Below are 19,701 nucleotides of genomic sequence, written 5' to 3' on the forward strand. Positions count from 1 at the left end.
CCATGCTAAATTGCCCGTAGTGTTCAGGGGTATGTGGGTTATAGGATATGGGTCTGGGTGGGATGTTTCAAGGGGCGGTGCGGAATTCTTGGGCCGAAGGGCCTGTTTCCACATTATAGGGAATCTAATCTAATCACCATAGGAGGTGGGGCACGTTGCACACTGCACAGTGGTGAAAAGTTGGGTGGGAGCTATTCTGGGATATTCACCACTGAATCTACAACCCATGTGGTCTCACAGAATCAGGTAAAACTTGAACAAGGAACCTGTTGCTAATTATACACCCCATCCCCCCAGTTCATCAATCAATGCTCCTCCATGTTGAGCACTAAAGATGATAGGGACACAGAATGTACACCAAGTGGAGGACATCAATGGCTATAACTAAGTGTATCTTGGTACTACTACTACTGACTCAGCTGGCGGAGTCTTAAATGATGTAGCTGCTGGAAGGGGTCTGTGGCAGGTGGTGAGGGAACCAACAAGAGGGAAAAGTCAACTTGGCCTCATCCTTATCAATTGACCAATCATAGATACATCTGTCCATGACAGTGTAGGAGTTATCACTCCAAAGATCTTGTGAAGATTGACAAGCCCCATCTTCACATTGTGTTGTTAGGCACAATTACCATACTAAATGGCAACTCAAAACTGGGATCTATAAGATGCTCTCACCATCAGCAGCTGGTGTTCAGCCACAATGTGTAACTTAAAGTTGTAGCATATTTGAAAATCTAAGATTCCCATCAAGCCAGAGAATCAACCCCGGATCATTGAAGAGTGCAGGAGGACATGACAAGAGCAGCAGCATTCCTACAAATGAAATGTCAACCCAGTGAGACGATAACACAGGACTACCAACATTCTAAACTATAAAGCAGCTTGCAATAGACAGAGCTGAGCGATCCCATAATCAATGGATCATATCCAAAATCTGCAGCCTGCCCCATCCAGTTGTGAATGGTGGAGGATAACTAAACAGCGAGCAGGAGATGGCATCTTCACAAACACCCTCAATGATAGAATAACCCAACACATGAGTGCAAAAGATAGGCTGAAACATGGTCATTCACATTCAGCCAGAAATACCAAATGGATGATCTATCTCAGCCTCCTCCAGAGTTCCTCAGCATCACAGATGCACACTTAAACCAATTTGAATTGCTTCAAGTGAAATCAAGAAAAGAATAATGGCACTGCATTCTGCAAAAGCTATGAGCCCTGATAACATTCCAGCTACTGAGGATTTGTGCTGTAGAATTAGCCACACTCCTATCTAAGCTATTACAGCACTGGCAACTTGCTGACAACACGGAAACTAATCCAGGTACATCCTATCTACAAAAACAGGACAAATCCGCCCTGGCCAATTTCCACCCAATCATCCTACACTTGATCATCAGCAAGTGATGGGAGGAGTGTCAACAGTGCTTTCAAGCAGCGCTTGCAAAGCAATAACCTACTCACTGATACATAGTTTGGTTTCCGCCAGGACCACTCAGCTTCTGACCTCATTTAAGCCTTGGTCAAAAAATGAGTATAACAGCTAACCTCTAGAGGTTGGGTGAGAGAGATAGCCCTTGACATAAAGCCAGTTTTCAACTGAGCATAGCTTCAAGGAGCCCAAGGAGAACAAGTATCAATATGAATTAGGGACTAAACTCTTACAGCTCGAAGGCAGATGGTTGTGGTCATTAGCAATAAGTTATTTGGACTCCATAACATCCTCAGTACGGTGCCCTGGTCTGAGCCATCTTCAGTTTCCTTTGTCACCCCCTCCAACATAATGCCAGATGTGGGACCGTACGTTAATGACTGCACACTGCTCAGTACCATTCATGACTCCCTCAGATACTGAAGTAATTCATGTCTAAATGCAGCAAGACCCAGACAATATCCGGACTTGGGCTGGTATTCAGCAAGTAACATTTGCACCACACAAGTGCCTGGTAATGCCATTCTCCAGCAAGACAGAACCAAACAATCCCCCTTGATACTCAATGGGCATTATCATTGACCAGAAACTGTACATGCTATGGCTACAAAAGCAGGTCAAATGCTAGGCATTTTGTGGCAAGTAACTCAACTCCTCTCTTTCCAATGCCTATCTATCACTGTGAATGATACAAAAATGGAAGCATTGTAAATTTGTAAGAAGGACAGTGTAGAATTTGAATAGGACATACCTAAATTGATAAAGTGGGCAGATATTTGGCAGATATAGTTCAAAGCGGAGAACTATGAGGTGATACATTTCGGAGGGAGGAACATATCAAGATAAAATAAAACAAAGGAGATTATTCTAAAAGGTATGCAGGAACAGAGGGACTTGGTTTTATGTCCATTAATCATTAAGGTGGCAGGACAGATTGAGAGAGCAGTTAATAAAGCACACTGCACCCTCGGCTTTATTATTAGGGACATAGCTTATGAGAGCAAGGGGCTTATGACAAACATATATGAGACACTGGTTTGACCTCAACTTCCAATTCTAGACACCACACTTTAGGAAAATTGTATATACACTGGAAAGAGTACAGAAATGGTTTGGAAGAATGGATTCAGGGATGAGAAACTTCAGTTATGAAAATAGATTGGAAAAATTGAGATGTCTTCTGTGGGGAAGCAAAAGCAGACAGGAGATCTGATCGGAGATTCAAAATCATGAAGGTAATAAACAGACTTAATAAGGAGAAAATGTTCCCACTTCTGAAAGGATCAAGTAAAGAGAGCTCATATATAAAGTAATTTTTAACAGAAGTGAAGGTGATAATAAAAGCTTTTTCTCACAGTGAGTTGTTTGATTCTAGAATATACTGTCTGACAGTGGGATGGAGGCGAATCAGTTGAGGCATTCAAAAGGAAATAAGATGTTATTTCAAAAAGAACAATGAGCAGGATTGTGGAGAGAAAGCAGGAGAATGACCATAATTCAGATACTCATTTAGAGAGGCAACACAGACATGAAGGGCCATATATCCTCCTTCTGTAATGTCACATTTCAATGATTTTGTTTCATTTCTGATTTACCTTTAAGTATTTTCTGTCCAGCAGAGGAAATGATGTGTGTGAGTATGCATAGAAGTTGTTGAAATAAAGTGTTGGGTTATGATGTTGTGAGATGAAAGAGATGCAAATACAAAGGTTATACACATGATGCAGGTATGAGGAGAGATTAAATGAGGTGATAGTTAAAATTCTGCTCCTTAAAGTGGACACAGTACATCTCCTCCTTCCAGGCTCCCGGATGGGGATCTCCAGATGTGTATCGGAAGACTTTAGTGACCCATCTGGTGTTCCTCGAGGTATATTGTCCAGTAATAAACAGATTCATGCTGCTAGCAGCCACAGTGCAACTCCTTCGCTCAAGTTGCCTATAGACATGGTACATAATATTAGCAGCACACCGATCTTTGTGTAAGGGACTGAATTAGAACTTTTCTGTGGTCCCTGTTACTTTACAAATGAGAGATGCACAGCAAGGCCCACCCCCTTGATCCCATTTTCAGGTTTCGGTCTAAAACTTTAAAGTAAGTTAACTGGATTACCAGGACCTTTTTGAAGCTTTAGTTTTAATATTTTGTAGATTGTCTTTACATTTAGCTTGGTCTCCCATTTAAAAACTGAACTCATTAATGCTTCAACAGCATGGATTATTTAAAAGGTGGGGTTGCAGTGGGATTCTAAACTTTGAAAAATCACAAAAAACTTGCCTCTTACTGTCTCCAATCTGCTTCTTCCTGGTTTTAATAGAAGCAGAACAAAGATGGGCAACAAACGTACTGCCAGGAGCCACGTTGGCTATTTAGATATTATTATGAGGCTGTTTGTCACATACTTAACCTGCCTGCCATTCTTAACCCTGTGTGACCCTGGGGAAAGCTGAAAGCTGAAGAAAGACATGGACTGCTTTATGGAAAAGCTGTTACAGTATTTTTTGTGGGCCAGGAGGTGCGGCTGTCTTCCCTCACCCAGCTCTCCAGGTTTGCATACTACCTTTAACCTCCTTCCCTGTCCATCATAGCTGATCATTCCTCCTCCTCTAAAAACTTTGCCTCTGATTAGAGCGCTTTATGTTCTAAGTTCATGACCCCTTCCAAGGTTCCATGAGCAACCTGAAACTGACGGCACGTTTCATAGCTCACACATATATAAACATGGAAAACTGTAAGCTACTTTCAGCAACAGAAACAGAAGCTGCTGTCAGCAGTTCTGTGCTTCTCCTGTGGGCACACTGTTGAAGCCTCCCAAGGTTGCAATCAATTAGAAATTCTGATGCAATTCTTATGCAATTAGTCTCCTTATAAAAACCATGAAAATGTCACACCTTGTTGCATAAAGTGTAACTGGGTTTTTATCAGCTTAGTAAGTTCATAACTATTGCTAAAGGTTTCTCAAGACACTGAAAATATAACTGATGTTCATGGAATGTCAAATCCCTTCAGTTTCACAAAACAAGGAATATATTTTGAAAATAATTTAAACATTTTGTCACAAAATTTTACCTTCAAACTTCATCTCCTGTTCATATCCTGATTGTTTCTTTTCTCTCTATCTTAATGTAAATAATCAAGTTTATTCAAAGAAGGTGGAAGGCTGATAGGAGTGGCCAGCTCTGGGTGGTTGTGTGTCCCACAGGTTATTACTGATATGGGTGGGGAATCTTGAGAGCACCAAGTTTGGAAATGTCCTCTGAAGACATCTGAATGTTTAAAAATGGAGTTGGTGAGCCATCATGGTGGACCAGGAATCTCTGCAGAGAGGAGGCCCCTGACTGCAACTGTGGACCATCATCCTCACAGCTCCCTGGTAATTGGAGAGACAGAATTAATAGTAGAATTAACAGCTGACCTGCTGGCTTGCCTCCGGGATGCCCTTTCCAGATTCCCGATGGTTTTGTCTTTAGCAGGGTTCCGCCCACTGTTAGGAATATCCTAATGGTGTCACCAATTTGCCACCAGAAGGCGGACAATTTATCCTATGTGACTATCTGCCACTGTTGAGTGGGCAGACACATCCCACATCTCTCAAGATTTCCTAAAGATGAGGCACATTTTCGGGGAAACTATCAAGGCACAGCATTGAGAAATTTCCTGCCCTCTTGTGTCCATCTGGGTTCTGCATGTGATGGCATTTAAACACCGAATCATTAAAAATTTCTGATTTATGGCAGGAATGTTTCAAAATCAAATATCCGGTTGACTGCTTGAAAGTTTTTTGACTGTTTCAAGTTTGTTTCTTTTCTTTTTCCAAGCACTGAGCAGAATTATTGCTCGCCATCTTACAAAAGGAAGAACATGATTCATGAAACTTGTGATTACAAAATTGCCAATTCTTTTGTGAATTAAAGGCTGCAAACTAGAAGCAAGAAAAAATATACTTCTGGCTCACTTTTGCTTGAGTTCTTCTATAGTTGCTGAGAAAATTTTGCCAGATGGTAAAATATACTCCCCAAAATAGATATCAATACATGTGTCACTATTCATCAACTGTAATTAAATATGTTGTGCTTACTGAAGCAGGAAAAGGAAAATGCTGGGATTAATAAGGATTTCATTGTTACTACCTTCACAGATTTAAAAAAGGAAATTTTTTTATTGAGACTTTATTCCAAGTCATTTGCCACAAGACGGTAGGAATTTTGTTTGATTTTGCTTGTTTGAAATGGCTCCCATGGAGACCTAACTATTATCTTGACCTTGGCCGAGGGCTGGAAGAATTCAGTATAGAAGGTATTGTAAGGAAAATGAAAAGTTGTGGAAGTCAGATGTCTCAAAAATGTGTCACAGAGCAGTAGGAATGCACACAGAGCTCCCTCAGCTTCTATTTTCAAAATGTGAAACAAGAATTATAAAATCATTATGGGACCAATAATTTACTCAGAAGAATTGATAATTGCTGGTAAATTGCAGTATACTCACACACATATGGAAAATATGATTTAATTATCTGGCAAAATTGGATTTTCTTTAGAAGATAATTTTACATGAGTATGTGAGTAATTTGAAATGTCGTGGGTGGAATATAATGCTCAGGCCCGTTGTGATTTTGGCTGTGGGGAATGTTTAATAACGTGTGAAGGTTGTGGATGGGGACTCTGCCACTATCCAGCTTCTGACCTGATTCAGCCCATGGTGGGAAGTCTCATAGAAACCTGTTCAGTCATATCCCCCTTCCCCTTGATGTCAAACCCCTTCCCTTTGTTCCCTCCCTCCAATGCCCCTCACACAGTTTCTGTGGTCTTGGAAGGGTGTAGTACCATCGACAAGCACCATGGTGCATCTGAGCAATGGTCACTGCTCCCATCTGACTGGCCAGCTGGCACTTGGCAGGTGGGACCTCCAGCCCCCTTGTGCCATCTCCTACTAGCTCCTACTTTCATGCTTGTTGCCCTTTCCACTGTAAGGCAGCACAGTGGCTCAGCGGCTAGCACTGCTGCCTCACATCGCCAGTGACCTGGGTTTGATTCCATTGTTAAGTCACTATCTGTGTGAACTTTGCACATTCTCCTCATTTTCTGCATGGGTTTCCTCCAGGTATTCTGGTTTCTCTCCCCCAGTCCAAAGATGTGCAGGTTAGGTGGGTTGGCCATGCTGAATTGCCCATAGGGATGTGCAGGCTTTGAGGGTTAACCATGGGAAATGCAGGATTACAGGGTGGGTATTGGAGGTGGGGTGGCGTGGGTGGGAGAGACTGGTCTTCAGCAGGGTGGTGCAGACTCGATGGACCAAATGACCTGCTTCCACCCTGTAAGAATTCTCTGTTTGAATTTGGGGAAGGTCTGCTTTTGATCAGCTAAGCGTCTAAATAGCTCTTATGTGGCAGCTTTCCCAAAAAGAGGTCATGTAGAGGTCTTGTGAGCTCCTGAGATGCTGCTGGGCCTGCTGTGTTCATCCAGCCTCACATTTTATTATCATGTAGAGGTCTTGTCAGTTTCCAGCCAGTGAGCAAGACTCCTACCACCTCTGTTACATACTGTCTGACACGGGTCAAACATAGCATGCTTGCAAACAAGCAACATAGATCTTTGCTTCCCCATTCCACCAATCACTGAGGGACCATGACAATTTTCAAACATCAAAATGGGGTCACAATGGGAAAATGTTTGGGAAGTGTTTGAATCTGCAACTTTTGTGAAACCGTAAAGCAGAAGCTCTAACAAAGACCTACCTTTTCTAATATCTGTTCTTTTCTCTGTTCTTTTACAGACAGTAACTTTATTCTTGCAAACGCACAGGTGGCAAAGGGATTCCCTATAGTGTACTGCTCAGATGGCTTCTGTGAACTCACTGGGTTTGCTCGCACTGAAGTCATGCAGAAGAGCTGTAGCTGTAAGTTTTTATATGGTGCTGAGACAAATGAACAGGTGACACTTCAAATCGAGAAAGGTTTGGATGAAAAGACAGAATTTAAAGGAGATATCATGTTTTACAGGAAAAATGGTAAGCAATCTGATTCTTATTTTAAAATGTGTCCATAAAACCCATAAAATTCCATGGTGAGTCTTTCTGTTGCAGTTAAGAAGAATTGGAAGGAAATACAGCAATGTACGAGCAATGCAGTTTTGGCTCAAGCTAGACTTCTCTCATTTACTCATTGACCATGTGAAATATCCTGCTGCATGTGCACTTCCTTTTCTGCAGAATTGCAAGCATATCAAAGAAGCGCTTTCATAAATTTTGATAAGGTTCCACATGGTAGGCTATCGGAGAAAATTCAGAGGCACAGGATTGAGGGAGATTTAGCAGTTTGGATTAGAAACTGGCTTTCTGTAAGATGGCAACGAGTGGTGGTTGATGGAAAATATTCAGCCTTGAGCCCGGTTACTGCTGGTGTGACTCAAGGATCTGTTTTGGGACCACTGCTGTTTGTCATTTTTATAAATGACTTGGACGCAGGCATTAGTGGATGGATTAGTAAATTTGCAGATGACACTAAAGTCGGTGGAGTGGTGGACAGTGTGGAAGAATGTTGCAGGTTGCAGGGGGACTTGGATAAACTGCAGAATTGGGCCGAAAGGTGGCAAATGGAGTTTAATACGGATAAATGTGAGGTGATTCACTTTGGGAGGAATAATAGGAAGGCAGAATACTGGGTCAATGGAAAGATTCTTGGTAGTGTAGATGTGCAGAGGGATCTTGGTGTCCATGTACATAGATCCCTGAAGGTTGCCACCCAGGTTGATAGTGCTGTTAAGAAGGCTTACGATGTTTTAGGTTTTATTGGTAGAGGGATTGAGTTCCGGAGCCGTGATGTCATGCTGCAACTGTACAAAATGCTAGTGCGGCCTAATTTGGAATATTGTGGGCAGTTCTGGTCGCTCATTTACAGGAAGGATGTGGAAGCATTGGAGAGGGTGCAGAGGAGATTTACCAGGATGTTGCCTGGTCTGGAGCGCAGGCCCTATGAAGAAAGTCTGAGGGACTTGGATCTGTTCTCATTGAAGAGAAGGAGGCTAAGAGGGGATTTGATAGAGGCATACAAGATGATCAGAGGATTAGATAGGATGGACAGTGAGAGTCTTTTTCTGAGGATGATGACTTCAGCTTGTACAAGGGAGCATAGCTACAAATTGAGGGGTGATAGATTTAAGACAGATGACAGAAGGCAGATCTCAGAGAAGTCGTAAGGGCATGGAATGCCCTGCCTGCCAATGTAGTGAACTCAGCCACATTAGGGGCATTTAAACAGTCCTTGGATAAGCATATGGATAATGATGGGATAGTGTTGGGGGAGGGGCTTAGATTAGTTCACAGGTCGGTGCAACATCGAGGGCCGAAGGGCCTGTTCTGTGCTGTACTGTTCTATGTTCTATAAATTTGGAAATTTAAACTGCCATGTCCTTTACTAGTTAATTTATAACTTATGCATCCAGCATATCCGTTAATTTCCACCACTTGATTTATTTTGGGTTCTACTGCATCAATATATATAGGAATTCACTAATCAGAAGGTACATGGTGCAAAATAAATTAATCTTGTCATGACCTTTGTAACTAATTTGTGGATTAGGCACTTTATTTTAAATGAACCAAATTTCAAACTTGCATTTTAAATGCGATTATGAGCAGAACACATCTTAATGAATAATGGTAAGGGTCTGGAGACCAAACCTCTGGGACACGAGAGGAGAGAAAGCCTGCTTTTTTCTTTAATTAGAGTGGGACGGGTATTTAGTATCTTATTTAAGCTAATATTCTGTTTCAATTGCTCTCACACTTTTTGTTGAAAGTTTAACGCTGCGGGGTAGATGGGGCAGTGGCCATTGACGTGGGTTAAATTTTAGAAATATGGGAAACTCAACCCTAATCTGCTGTGTATGTGCCTACCCTTGGTTTAACCAGTGAGGGTTGAGAGATTGATGAACAACCTGCTCTCAAGAGGTGGGCCTATAATGCATTATCACAGCGGCCTGTCTCAGATTTTATTGGCTCTATGAAATTAACAGCTGTGAGTTGGATTTGTCAGGGCTTGAAATGTTGGCAACTGAAGTGTTTTCCCTGATCTTTCCTGAGCCTCCAAGAACTGGGTGTTAGACTTGCCTGACCTTCCCAGGGAGAATGTACTGTGTCTTACCACTATTCCCCAGTCTTGTGCACTATCCGTCTGCCTCCTCAGAAATATAAAGAGAGGGAAGCTGAGTGGAAGAACCACAAACTGTGCGAGGTTGTGAAACACGAACTGTGTGAAAGAAGGTGAAAGCAGAACACAAACTGTGAGAGGATGGAGAAAAACCAGCAAACTGGGGGAGAGGAGGCGGGAGGTGTTGAATCCTTGAAATTGAGTGGTTTTGAGACATGTTATTTTCTATTCAATGTGATTGTGATTTTCCACAGCTTTCCGGAGTTATCTAGTGCTTGTGAACCTTAGGCATCATTGCCCTCACAGATTTATAAGCTGTCCACTATTTCCCTGCTGAATTATTACCATCTGTTTGTCTTGATGGAGATCAATATTTGTAAACTTTGATATTTACTTTGCAAAGTCCTTATTGCAGTAGTTTGTACAAATATGTCAAATATTGAGTGTCATTTGGTGCAGGCAGGGAAACAATAGACAATTAGCAGGAATGCCACAGCTGAAGTGCATTCATATGGATATTGACTGTGGAAGGACTGTGGGTTCTGCAGGGATATCTTCCTGGATTGAATTGGTAACCATACATACTGTCCACACTCATATAAAGAATGACCACTGTGGTGAAGTAGAGACCATCTGAAATATAAAATTGCTTTCAAGCAAGGAAGGTAGAGTTTTAAAAAATGCCTTCAACATAATGCTGTAGCTTTGATATCTGCAAACATTTGTGAAATTTCAAAGCAAAATGTTTGAAAGAACCTTGAAATGATTACTGTACAGTTCATCTGTGAACTTGTACCTCTAATCTCCAGTACTGAAGACATAATTTAATAATTAATAGCTCCCCTTGGAGAGGTATTGACATATCACCCATCTCCCATCCTGAACATCTCTTCAACATTCAGCAAGTACATCTCAACTGTAGCTGTCTCCTGCTGGTATTAACCCAATAGTGGTGAGTCACTTGGCATGCAGTGCATTCAGCAGGTAAAACTGTACAGTCTCTTTAAGGCCATCTAAGATCGGAGATAGGAGCCTTCTTCCAAAGGACTCATTGCCTGATTGAAGCAAGGGAAGGGTGGGAGAGAATCCTGTGAGAGCCACCCACCTGCTCTTGCTGCCAAACCCTCTGCACCCCTCTGCCAGTGACATTCTCCCCATAATGCCCACTTAATCTTTATTTATCTGGGGCCTGGATTGCTCCTTGACCCTGGACCTCCAGTAGTATAGTTCCAGCAGCAACCCTCTCGTGGTTCCATTGTCTAGCAACTGTCAATGGGTGGGAATTCCATCCTGAGGCTCTTGATGCCAAGGAATCAGTGCTACCTATTTCAATGCCGGTTTGGCACAATACTTGCGGACCTTTACCAAGGAGGGAACACTGTCTCTCACTGGCTCTTCAACCAGCAGGCAAGACCCTACATGTCTCCGTAAAATCCAATCCAAATTGTGTGCAGTACGCTTTGACATCTCTCCCAGTTGTGTAAGTTCTCATAATGTAAAAGGAGAGGTTGTGCAGCAGTTCACATTCTGGCCCTTACTGAAATATGCAGTGAACTATCATTATTCTTATATCTGTGGCCATTTCACTTTAGGGGAAGAAAATGCGGCATTTAGTGAACCTTTGTACTGATAATGTTAGATTAGGATTATGTTACCAACTCCTGAAACTACTTGTAAACGGAGGATCATAATCATTAGCCAAGTATATATGCCTTCTCCATGCCAAGGATCCTGGATTGACAGATAAGACACAGGCTTTGTCATGCCCACATTGGCAGGTCCTGGAGAATAAATTGGGGTGATGGATTTTAATAACCCAGTGTGGTCGGTGAAGTCCACAGGCAAGGGACTTCATGGGGTTGTGGATCTGGCAAACCCTTCAGGGCCATAAAGCTACTTTCCTCCCATCCCTCTCCACTTGATACAAACAGACACATCCACAGCTACAGAGCTTCCCAACTGGAATGACTTACTTGGTACTGCAAGATGTCCGCACTGGTAAAGGTGATCTGTCTATTCTATTTTAAATCTGGCCAGGCATCACAGCCTTTATACCAGTATAAACTCCCTATAAAAGGTCAGACTGATTATTTACCAATCACTATTACATTGCAATTACACAATTCTCTTGACAGTTCGAAGCTAAGCTGGCAGGGAGATGACAGAAAGGCTTGGTAAGCTATTTCCTTGACTGTAATGGATTGAATCTTTGAATTTTGCAACATTTTTGCTGTATCAGTTTTAAGTGTTGAAGCTAATAGAACATGTTGCAAATCTGTATTTTGTTTTTAATGGATTTATTTTAAAGAATATCCAGGCTACAATCCAAGTGGTTCCAGTTGATTGACGCAATATGTTACGGAAAAGGTGGTGTAGCAGAATGAAATATCACTGGGGTTGACTAGAATACATGCTTGAGCTGAACTACCATAGCCCCCTATCCAGTCGGTGACATCAGGATTGAAAGTTTGTTTCAATAATTAGTTATACTTTCTTTTATCTAGCCTGAGTTGCTCTTTGTTTCACTTTTCCAAAGTCAGGGTAAATAGAAAGGACAGATTCATTTGTCATTCACCTTATTCACCTTTTATTCACAATGTGTCATTTCAGTAATGCTAAAAATAAAGTCTTCAAGAAGAAATGTACAGTGCAGCATAAAAGTGGTTGTATGATATTTTCACCATTAAACTGATATGACTAGTATAATGGATTTCAATATTTGGAATTCCTTCTTTTTTAGGACACTTTTTCTCCTGCTGCTTAGTTACTTTTTTTTGTTTTCTCTTTGTTTTACAATTTTCCTGCTTTACCTTTTTCTCAATCCCCTATTCGTTTCAATTTTCTTATTGCTTGGTGCATGCTTCCTTCTGTTTCTGCTATTATTCTATTGGGATGTAATCCATTTATATTCTATCCATTATGTGAATATAATGCAAAACATAACAATTTAGTGTTGGAATGTCTTCTACCTAATATACTTAGGCATTGGTCCCATTGCTCTATCTGTGTGGTGCATTTTTATGGCAGCCTAGCTACCCGTATCTGTGTGGGTTTCCTTCAGGTGTTCAGGTCTCCTCCTACAGTCCAAAGATGTGCATGTTTGGGGAATTGGTCATGCTAAATTGCCCATAGTTGGGAAGCTGAAAATTCTCCCATTGTATTCTCCACAGCAATGCCTCATGCAATCAGAATCAACTTGTTAATCTATTGGCAGAATAGGCCATTCAGTCCATCAAGTCTGATGTGCAATTCACTGTGTTCATGGCTGAACTGATAATCCTCAACTCGGCTTCCCTGCTTCTTCCCTTTATCCACTGATTCATTTACACATTAAGAATCTGTCTATCTCAGCTTAAAATATACATAGCCACCCAGCACGACAGCCCCTTGCAGTAAAGAATTCCACAGATTCATTATAGAACATAGAACATAGAACAGTACAGCACAGAACAGGCCCTTCAGCCCACAATGTTGTGCCGACCATTGATCCTCATGTATGCACCCTCAAATTTCTGTGACCATATACATGTCCAGCAGTCTCTTAAATGACCCCAATGACCTTGCTTCCACAACTGCTGCTGGCAACGCATTCCATGCTCTCACAACTCTCTGCGTAAAGAACCTGCCTCTGACATCCCCTCTATACTTTCCACCAACCAGCTTAAAACTATGGCCCCTCGTGCTAGCCATTTCTGCCCTGGGAGAAATTGATCCTCATCTCTAGTTGGTCCCTTATTCTAAAATTATACCATCAGGTCCTAACTCTCCCCCTAGTAAAACAACCTCGTCACATCTACCTTACCAAGTTCCCGTAAGATTCTTATTCATTTCAATATGGTCACCTCTCATTCTTCTAAACTTCAATGTGTCATGGCCAAACCTATTCAATGTCTTCTCAGGAGACTAGGACCCATGGGCATAGCCTTAGAATTAGAGGGGGTAAATTTAAAACGGAAATGAGGAGACATTTCTTCAGCCAGAGAGTGATAGACCAATGGAATTCATTGCCACGGAGTGCAGTGGAGGCTGGGACATTAAATGCCTTCAAGGCAGAGATCGATAAATTCTTGACCTCACAAGGAATCAAGGGCTACGGGGAGAGTGCAGGGAAGTGGAGTTGAAATGCCCATCAACCATGATTTAAATGGAGAAGGGGACTCAATGGGCCAAATGGCCTTACTTCCACTCCTGTGTCTTATATATTATGAGTATTCACAATTTATCAGTCTTTCAATTGTCTTGATGAGTGCAAGATGGAGAACTTTAGCAGAGTGTCTTTAATTCAGCAATATTCAAACAGGTTGGCATAAAGTGCCTCTTACTTGTTTTGGTTTTTAGGTTTGAGGGAAAAAGATTTTCATGTGCTGATAGCTAAAAATTAGCTTAAATCTCATGATCATTAAAATGGTTGAGTCATCATCATTTAGCTTGACATTTTATGCTTTGCTTTACTTCAGGCATAGTATTTCAATTTATGATTTTGAATTACCTGATATTTTGCAAATGATTTCCCCCCCCCTCCGAGTTTCCACTATAGTTGTGCCAATACAATGCCAGCTTGGGCTTTAATGCTTTGGATCAAATTGAGAAGATGCAATCTGTTCTATATTATAAAGAAATCAACATCTTGTCTTTACATACTGCAGTGCTAGCATACATGCTGAGCTGTAATTGTCCAAAGATCAAAGTTTGGAATTTTGGGAAAATGCAGTAATAGGTGTAGAAACTGTTTTAAATTAAAAGTTTAAAACTAGAGGCATTGAAATGTTCTTGTATTGTTTTTAATATATAAATTTATTTGCATACAAATGCCAGCATTGACCATGGCCATTGAAACGATATAATGATAATCATCCTGTTTTATAATTAGTTCTGATCATATTGCTTCAATGTTGAATAGATATTATTTTACTTCTTTCTAAATTAGTATTTGGTCCAATTTCTTTTCAATTACCTTGAATCATTAGAAGTACAAGATTACGAAACATTTTTGGCATCAGATCCTTCAATACAGAGTCACAGATAAAGAGCATGGTGTGAACTAAGTATGCCTACTCTTCCAAAGCGTCTGACAAGTTGAGTGGTCCCCTCCTGGGCTATAAGCTTCTAGGGTCAGAACTCTGTTAACCTCAAAACTATAGAATGTCATTCCTGTCTTTTTCCCATTTATAGCATCTATTGGTCTTTTAATTGAATCCAGAATTGGAATTTTGACTATCCTTGGATGAAGGTTGACAAGACTTTATCGATTAGAATAAATTGGTCATATTCATAGATTGGATTTTCAAGGGTGAAAATGAACTGTTTGTCAGGTAGTACATCAGGTTCTATAATTCAAGTATGTGGAACTTTCCTTGTTCCAATCCTACTTGGGCCACTTCCCACAATCCTTTCTCCGGGACATCAATGTCATAATCGGTGCTGCTTCCGTGTCTCATTTGGAATTGGAAAAATAAATCAAATTTGCTTCCAATTTCCACTCCACCTTCATTTTCACTTAGTCCATCCCAGAATCCTCCCTTCCTTTCCTCGACAACTCTGTTTCCATTTCTGGATTTACCCTGGCCACCAATATCTACTACAGCCCCACCAACTCCCAGAGTTACCGGAACTACATACCCGCTGACCTTGTTTCCTGTAAATACTCTATCTCCATTCTTCCCATTCCTATTGCATCTGTTCTGACAATGCCACCTCCTACAGCAGGGACACTGGAATGCCCAATCTTTCCTCAAGCGAGGATTCCCCACTGCCGTGGTTGAAAGGACCTTTAGTCATGTTCGACCCATCTCCCACACCTCTGCCCTTGCTGCTTGCCTTCCCTACCACAACAGCGATAGAGTCCCCCTGTTCATCACTTACCGCCCCATGAGCCTTGGCATCCAAGGGAATGTACGCTGCTGTTTCCATCACCTCTAATAGGATGCCGCCACCACCAGACACATATTACCCTCTCCTTCCTTGCCAGCATTCTGCAAGGATCTCGCGCTCTATCCTGGTCAACTCCTCCTCCGGTCCCAACACTCCCACTCCTCCACAGCAACTTTCCATGCAATCACAGAAAGTGTAATACCCGCTGGTTTACCTCCTCTCTCTTCACTAACCAAGGCCTCAGGTGCAGCCATGATTTACCTGCAATTCACTCAATCTAGATTACAGTATTCACTGCCTACAATGGGGTGTGCTCTACGCTGGGGAGGTAAAACGCAGGCCAGGCAACCGCTTTGCAGAACACCTACATTTCTCTCCAAAAATGACCCTGAGGTTTCAGTTACCTTCCAATGCAACAAACCGACCTGTTTCCATGCCAACATTTCTGTCTCAGGCTTTCTGCAGTTCTCCAGCAAGTCTCAGCACAAATTCAAAGAACAGCATCTCATTTTCCACTTGGAGACTGTGCTGCCTCTAGGACTCAACATTGAGAACTTTCGAGACTGATTCCATCCTTCCATATTTTAAACAGCCCTGCACCTGGATCCTGTCATGACATGGGTGTGGCATCCATTCTAAGGTACTTCCAGACCCATTATCACATGAAACGGGTTGCATTCAGTACAATGAACCAATTTTTTTACACCTGATTCTTATAAACAGTTTACAGCTTTTCTTCTGTCCTGGCCTACTATCCATAATTACCTTGTTAACCTTTGTGCTCTGTCATGACCAATCCACTCAAAGTACCCTTCTCTCCAACTTTGTCTTTATTATAAACATCACTTATTCCTGGTTATTAACAGTTCTGACGAAGAGTCACCAGACTCAAAAACTATAACTCTGCTTTCTTCCCACAGAAGTTGCCAGACCTGCTGAATTTCTCCATCAGCATCTGTTTTAGTTTCAGATCTCCAGCATCTGCTTTTCTTTGTTGCATTTCTGTAATTTGGAGGTGCCAGTCATGAAACTGGGTCTGTGCCAATTTGCCAAACCAAAATGGCATGGAGAAGTTCATGAAGATTCTGCCAAAACAAAATCTAAAATGAGCAAGTGATAATGGGAACTGCAGAACCTGGAGAATCCAAGATAACAAAGTGTGGAGCTGGATGAACACAGCAGGCCAAGTAGCATCTCAGGAGCACAAAAGCTGACATTTTGGGCCTAGACCCTTCATCAGAGAGGGGGAGGGGAGGGGGAACTGGAATAAATAGGGAGAGAGGGGGAGGTGGACCGAAGATGGAGGGAAAACAAGACAGGTAGAGAAGAGAGTATAGGTGGGGAGGTAGGGAGGGCATAGGTCAGTCCAGGGAAGATGGACAGGTCAAGGGCCTCCTACAGTGCCACAAGGATGCCACCCGAAGGTTGCTGGAACAGCAACTCATATTCCGCTTGAAAACCCTGCAGCCCAATCGTATCCATGTGGACTTCACAAGCTTCAAAATCTCCCCTTCCCCCACCGCATCCCAAAACTAGCCCAGTTCTTCCCCTCACTCCACTGCATCACAAAACCAGCCCAGCTTGTCCCCTCCCCCCACTGCATCCCAAAACCAGCCCAGCCTGTCTCTGCTTCCCTAACCTGTTCTTCCTCTCATCCATCCCTTCCTCCCACCCCAAGCCGCACCTCCATTTCCTACCTACTGACCTCATCCCGCCTCCTTGACCTGCCCATCTTCCCTGGACTGACCTATGCCCTCCCTACCTCCCCACCTATACTCTCTTCTCTACCTGTCTTGTTTTCCCTCCATCTTCGGTCCACCTCCCCCTCTCTCCCTATTTATTCCAGTTCCCCCTCCCCTCCCCCTCTCTGATGAAGGGTCTAGGCCCAAAACGTCAGCTTTTGCGCTCCTGAGATGCTGCTTAGCCTGCTGTGTTCATCCAGCTCCACACTTTGTTATCTAAAATGAGCAATGTAGGACATGCTGTATCACCTTTAGTGAATAAGAATCAGATTATCAGCTTTGCTCTTAGCGTGCTTACATCAGAACTGTTGGCTGTGAAAAATGCGATTAACTGGTCAGGATAGATTTGACTTGTGGATCAAGGCTCCACAAGACTTTGCAGTAGAAACTGCAAGTGAACTAGTATGTGCTCCAATAGTCCACTGCACCCCGTGAGGATATGTCACTGTCAAATACAAGTTTCAGGTTTGAGGAAGTACTGTATGAACATGAAGCACTGCCCAAATGAAAAGGGAGCAACCTCTTGCAGATAAGAAAGGCAACATCTCAGGAAGATCCTGAGAATGTAGTTTAAATAGCCACAAATGATATGTTAACAAAGAAAATATAATATTAGGGCTTTCTCTCCAGCCCAGTGCTGCTGCTGAGACCTAGATATTGGCAGCAGAATTTCAGGGTACACTGTGCACGATTTCTGATTCAGTTGTGTTTGCTTTCTGACCATTTGAATTTTAACTCTTTCCCTGACCGACTGCACTCATCACAGCAAAGCATTCATTTTGAAGAAAAGACAAAGATCGTATCAACAATAATTATCCACCTTTAAAGAATGCCTGCTTAAATTTTTCAAACATGTTGCCATTCAGTCAAGTGGAAAATGCTATAATAAGGGGTGGGCCATTGGTCAGCTCTAGTAGCATACCCAAGAAATGGTCGGAATAAAGATTGGTTCTTGATTAGTAAGGGGAGCAAGGGTACCAAAAGAAGGCAGGAGAATGGAATTGAGAAATGCATCAGCTTTGATTGAGTGGTGGAGTAGACTGAATAGGCTGGATGGCCTAATTCTGCTCCTATACCTTCCAGACCTGTGGTCAAAGCACCACACTCAACTTATACCAACTGTCAAGCATAAATCAAGTAGAAAATTGAATCATTGTAACACAAAATTAAAAGATGAGTTTCTTGTGAATCTGCCTGCACAATAAAATCTGAAGGAAACACTGAAGATTGGGTGAACTGGACTGTGTGCATAAAGGGAATGCTCTTCACTGTATATTTAGTTCACTTGTAATGTGTTAATGGATGTTTGTGCTCGATGAAGTTTTTCGGGAAGAACATGTATAAGAAATATATTTAAAAGTATCCTTAAGTGAATGTATACACATTCGTGGAAATTAAAAGGAATTGTAATGACACATGTTATATTGCATTAACTCACAAGACAAGTAATTACTGTGTGCTGTTTAAAATGTCCCGTACTGTGAGTTACATACCCTTACCATTATCCCAAGCATAAATGTTATAACTTCAGTTCATTTTATCACTGACCAACCATAATGGGAGTGAGCAATTGCAAATAAAAGTCATTAATCTGGAAGATCGAATAATGTCATCCAGGAATTGCTGACTCAAATTGCAGTGGCAGCTTACTTGTCCTATTTGCCTATATACAGACTGATAATCTGGTGTTCAGTACCCAATACAAAGCTGTGTTTTGATGGCTGGCATCAGCATTATACAATGCCAAGGCTTGTTTGGCTTCAGGGTGAATGGTGCACCATAATGTGTTCTGGAAGCATGTGTAGCAAGTCTGTTTTTCACTCGGTTCATTAAGTACTTCCTCATCCCCTCACACTACAAAACACACAAATTTTACCTTGGCTCAGAGTTAAAACCCTTTCCTCTGAGTCAGAAGGCTGTTGGTTCAAATCCAATGCCAGTATCAGACTACGAAAGACTATTTAATAAACTACTGAAGGAGTGATGGATTACAGGAGGTTTCGCAAGAGGCATTAGGGCTGTAGAGTTGAAGGAATTACAGAGAATACTATGATAAACCTAAGAAGGTCATGTCTTTTCTGTTATTAAATGAGACCAGTTGATTTGCTCCCTATGCTGTTTCCCTCTCTCCCAGTATTAGATCACACCAAATCTCCCCTGTCTAACGCCTCCCACCCCGGCCCTAACCTTGCACACATGTTACTTTCTTTAGAAATAGCAAGAACTGCTGATGCTGGACCCTGAGATAACACAGTGTGGAACTGGAGAAACACAGCAAGTCAGGCAGCATCAGTGGAGCAGGAAAGCTGATGTTTTGGGTCTTCTTCAGAAATGGGAGAGGGGAAGAGGGCTTTGAAATAAATAGAGAGAGAGGGCTATTCCACGATCTACCTGCTATCATCCCACCTCTCTATTTATTCCAGAGCACCCTTCCCTTCCCCCATTTCTGAAGAATGCTCCTGACCCGAAACGTGAGCTTTCCTGCTCCTCTGATGCCGCCTGGCCT

At 42.1% G+C, this 19,701-nt stretch overlaps 1 protein-coding gene across 1 annotated transcript in view; it reads left to right on the forward strand.

Annotated features, from left to right (window-relative positions):
• Positions 1-19,701, forward strand: part of kcnh8 (potassium voltage-gated channel, subfamily H (eag-related), member 8) — a 381,437-nt gene that overhangs the window by 98,870 nt on the left and 262,866 nt on the right. Inside the window, exon 2 of the mRNA XM_048548228.2 lies at positions 7,209-7,442. Within this exon, the coding sequence (XP_048404185.1) occupies positions 7,209-7,442 (234 nt within the window). The remainder of the gene's footprint in view (positions 1-7,208; positions 7,443-19,701) is intronic.

The sequence above is a fragment of the Stegostoma tigrinum genome, chromosome 2 (genome assembly GCF_030684315.1).
Source record: "Stegostoma tigrinum isolate sSteTig4 chromosome 2, sSteTig4.hap1, whole genome shotgun sequence".
NCBI classification, from domain to species: Eukaryota; Metazoa; Chordata; class Chondrichthyes; order Orectolobiformes; family Stegostomatidae; genus Stegostoma; species Stegostoma tigrinum.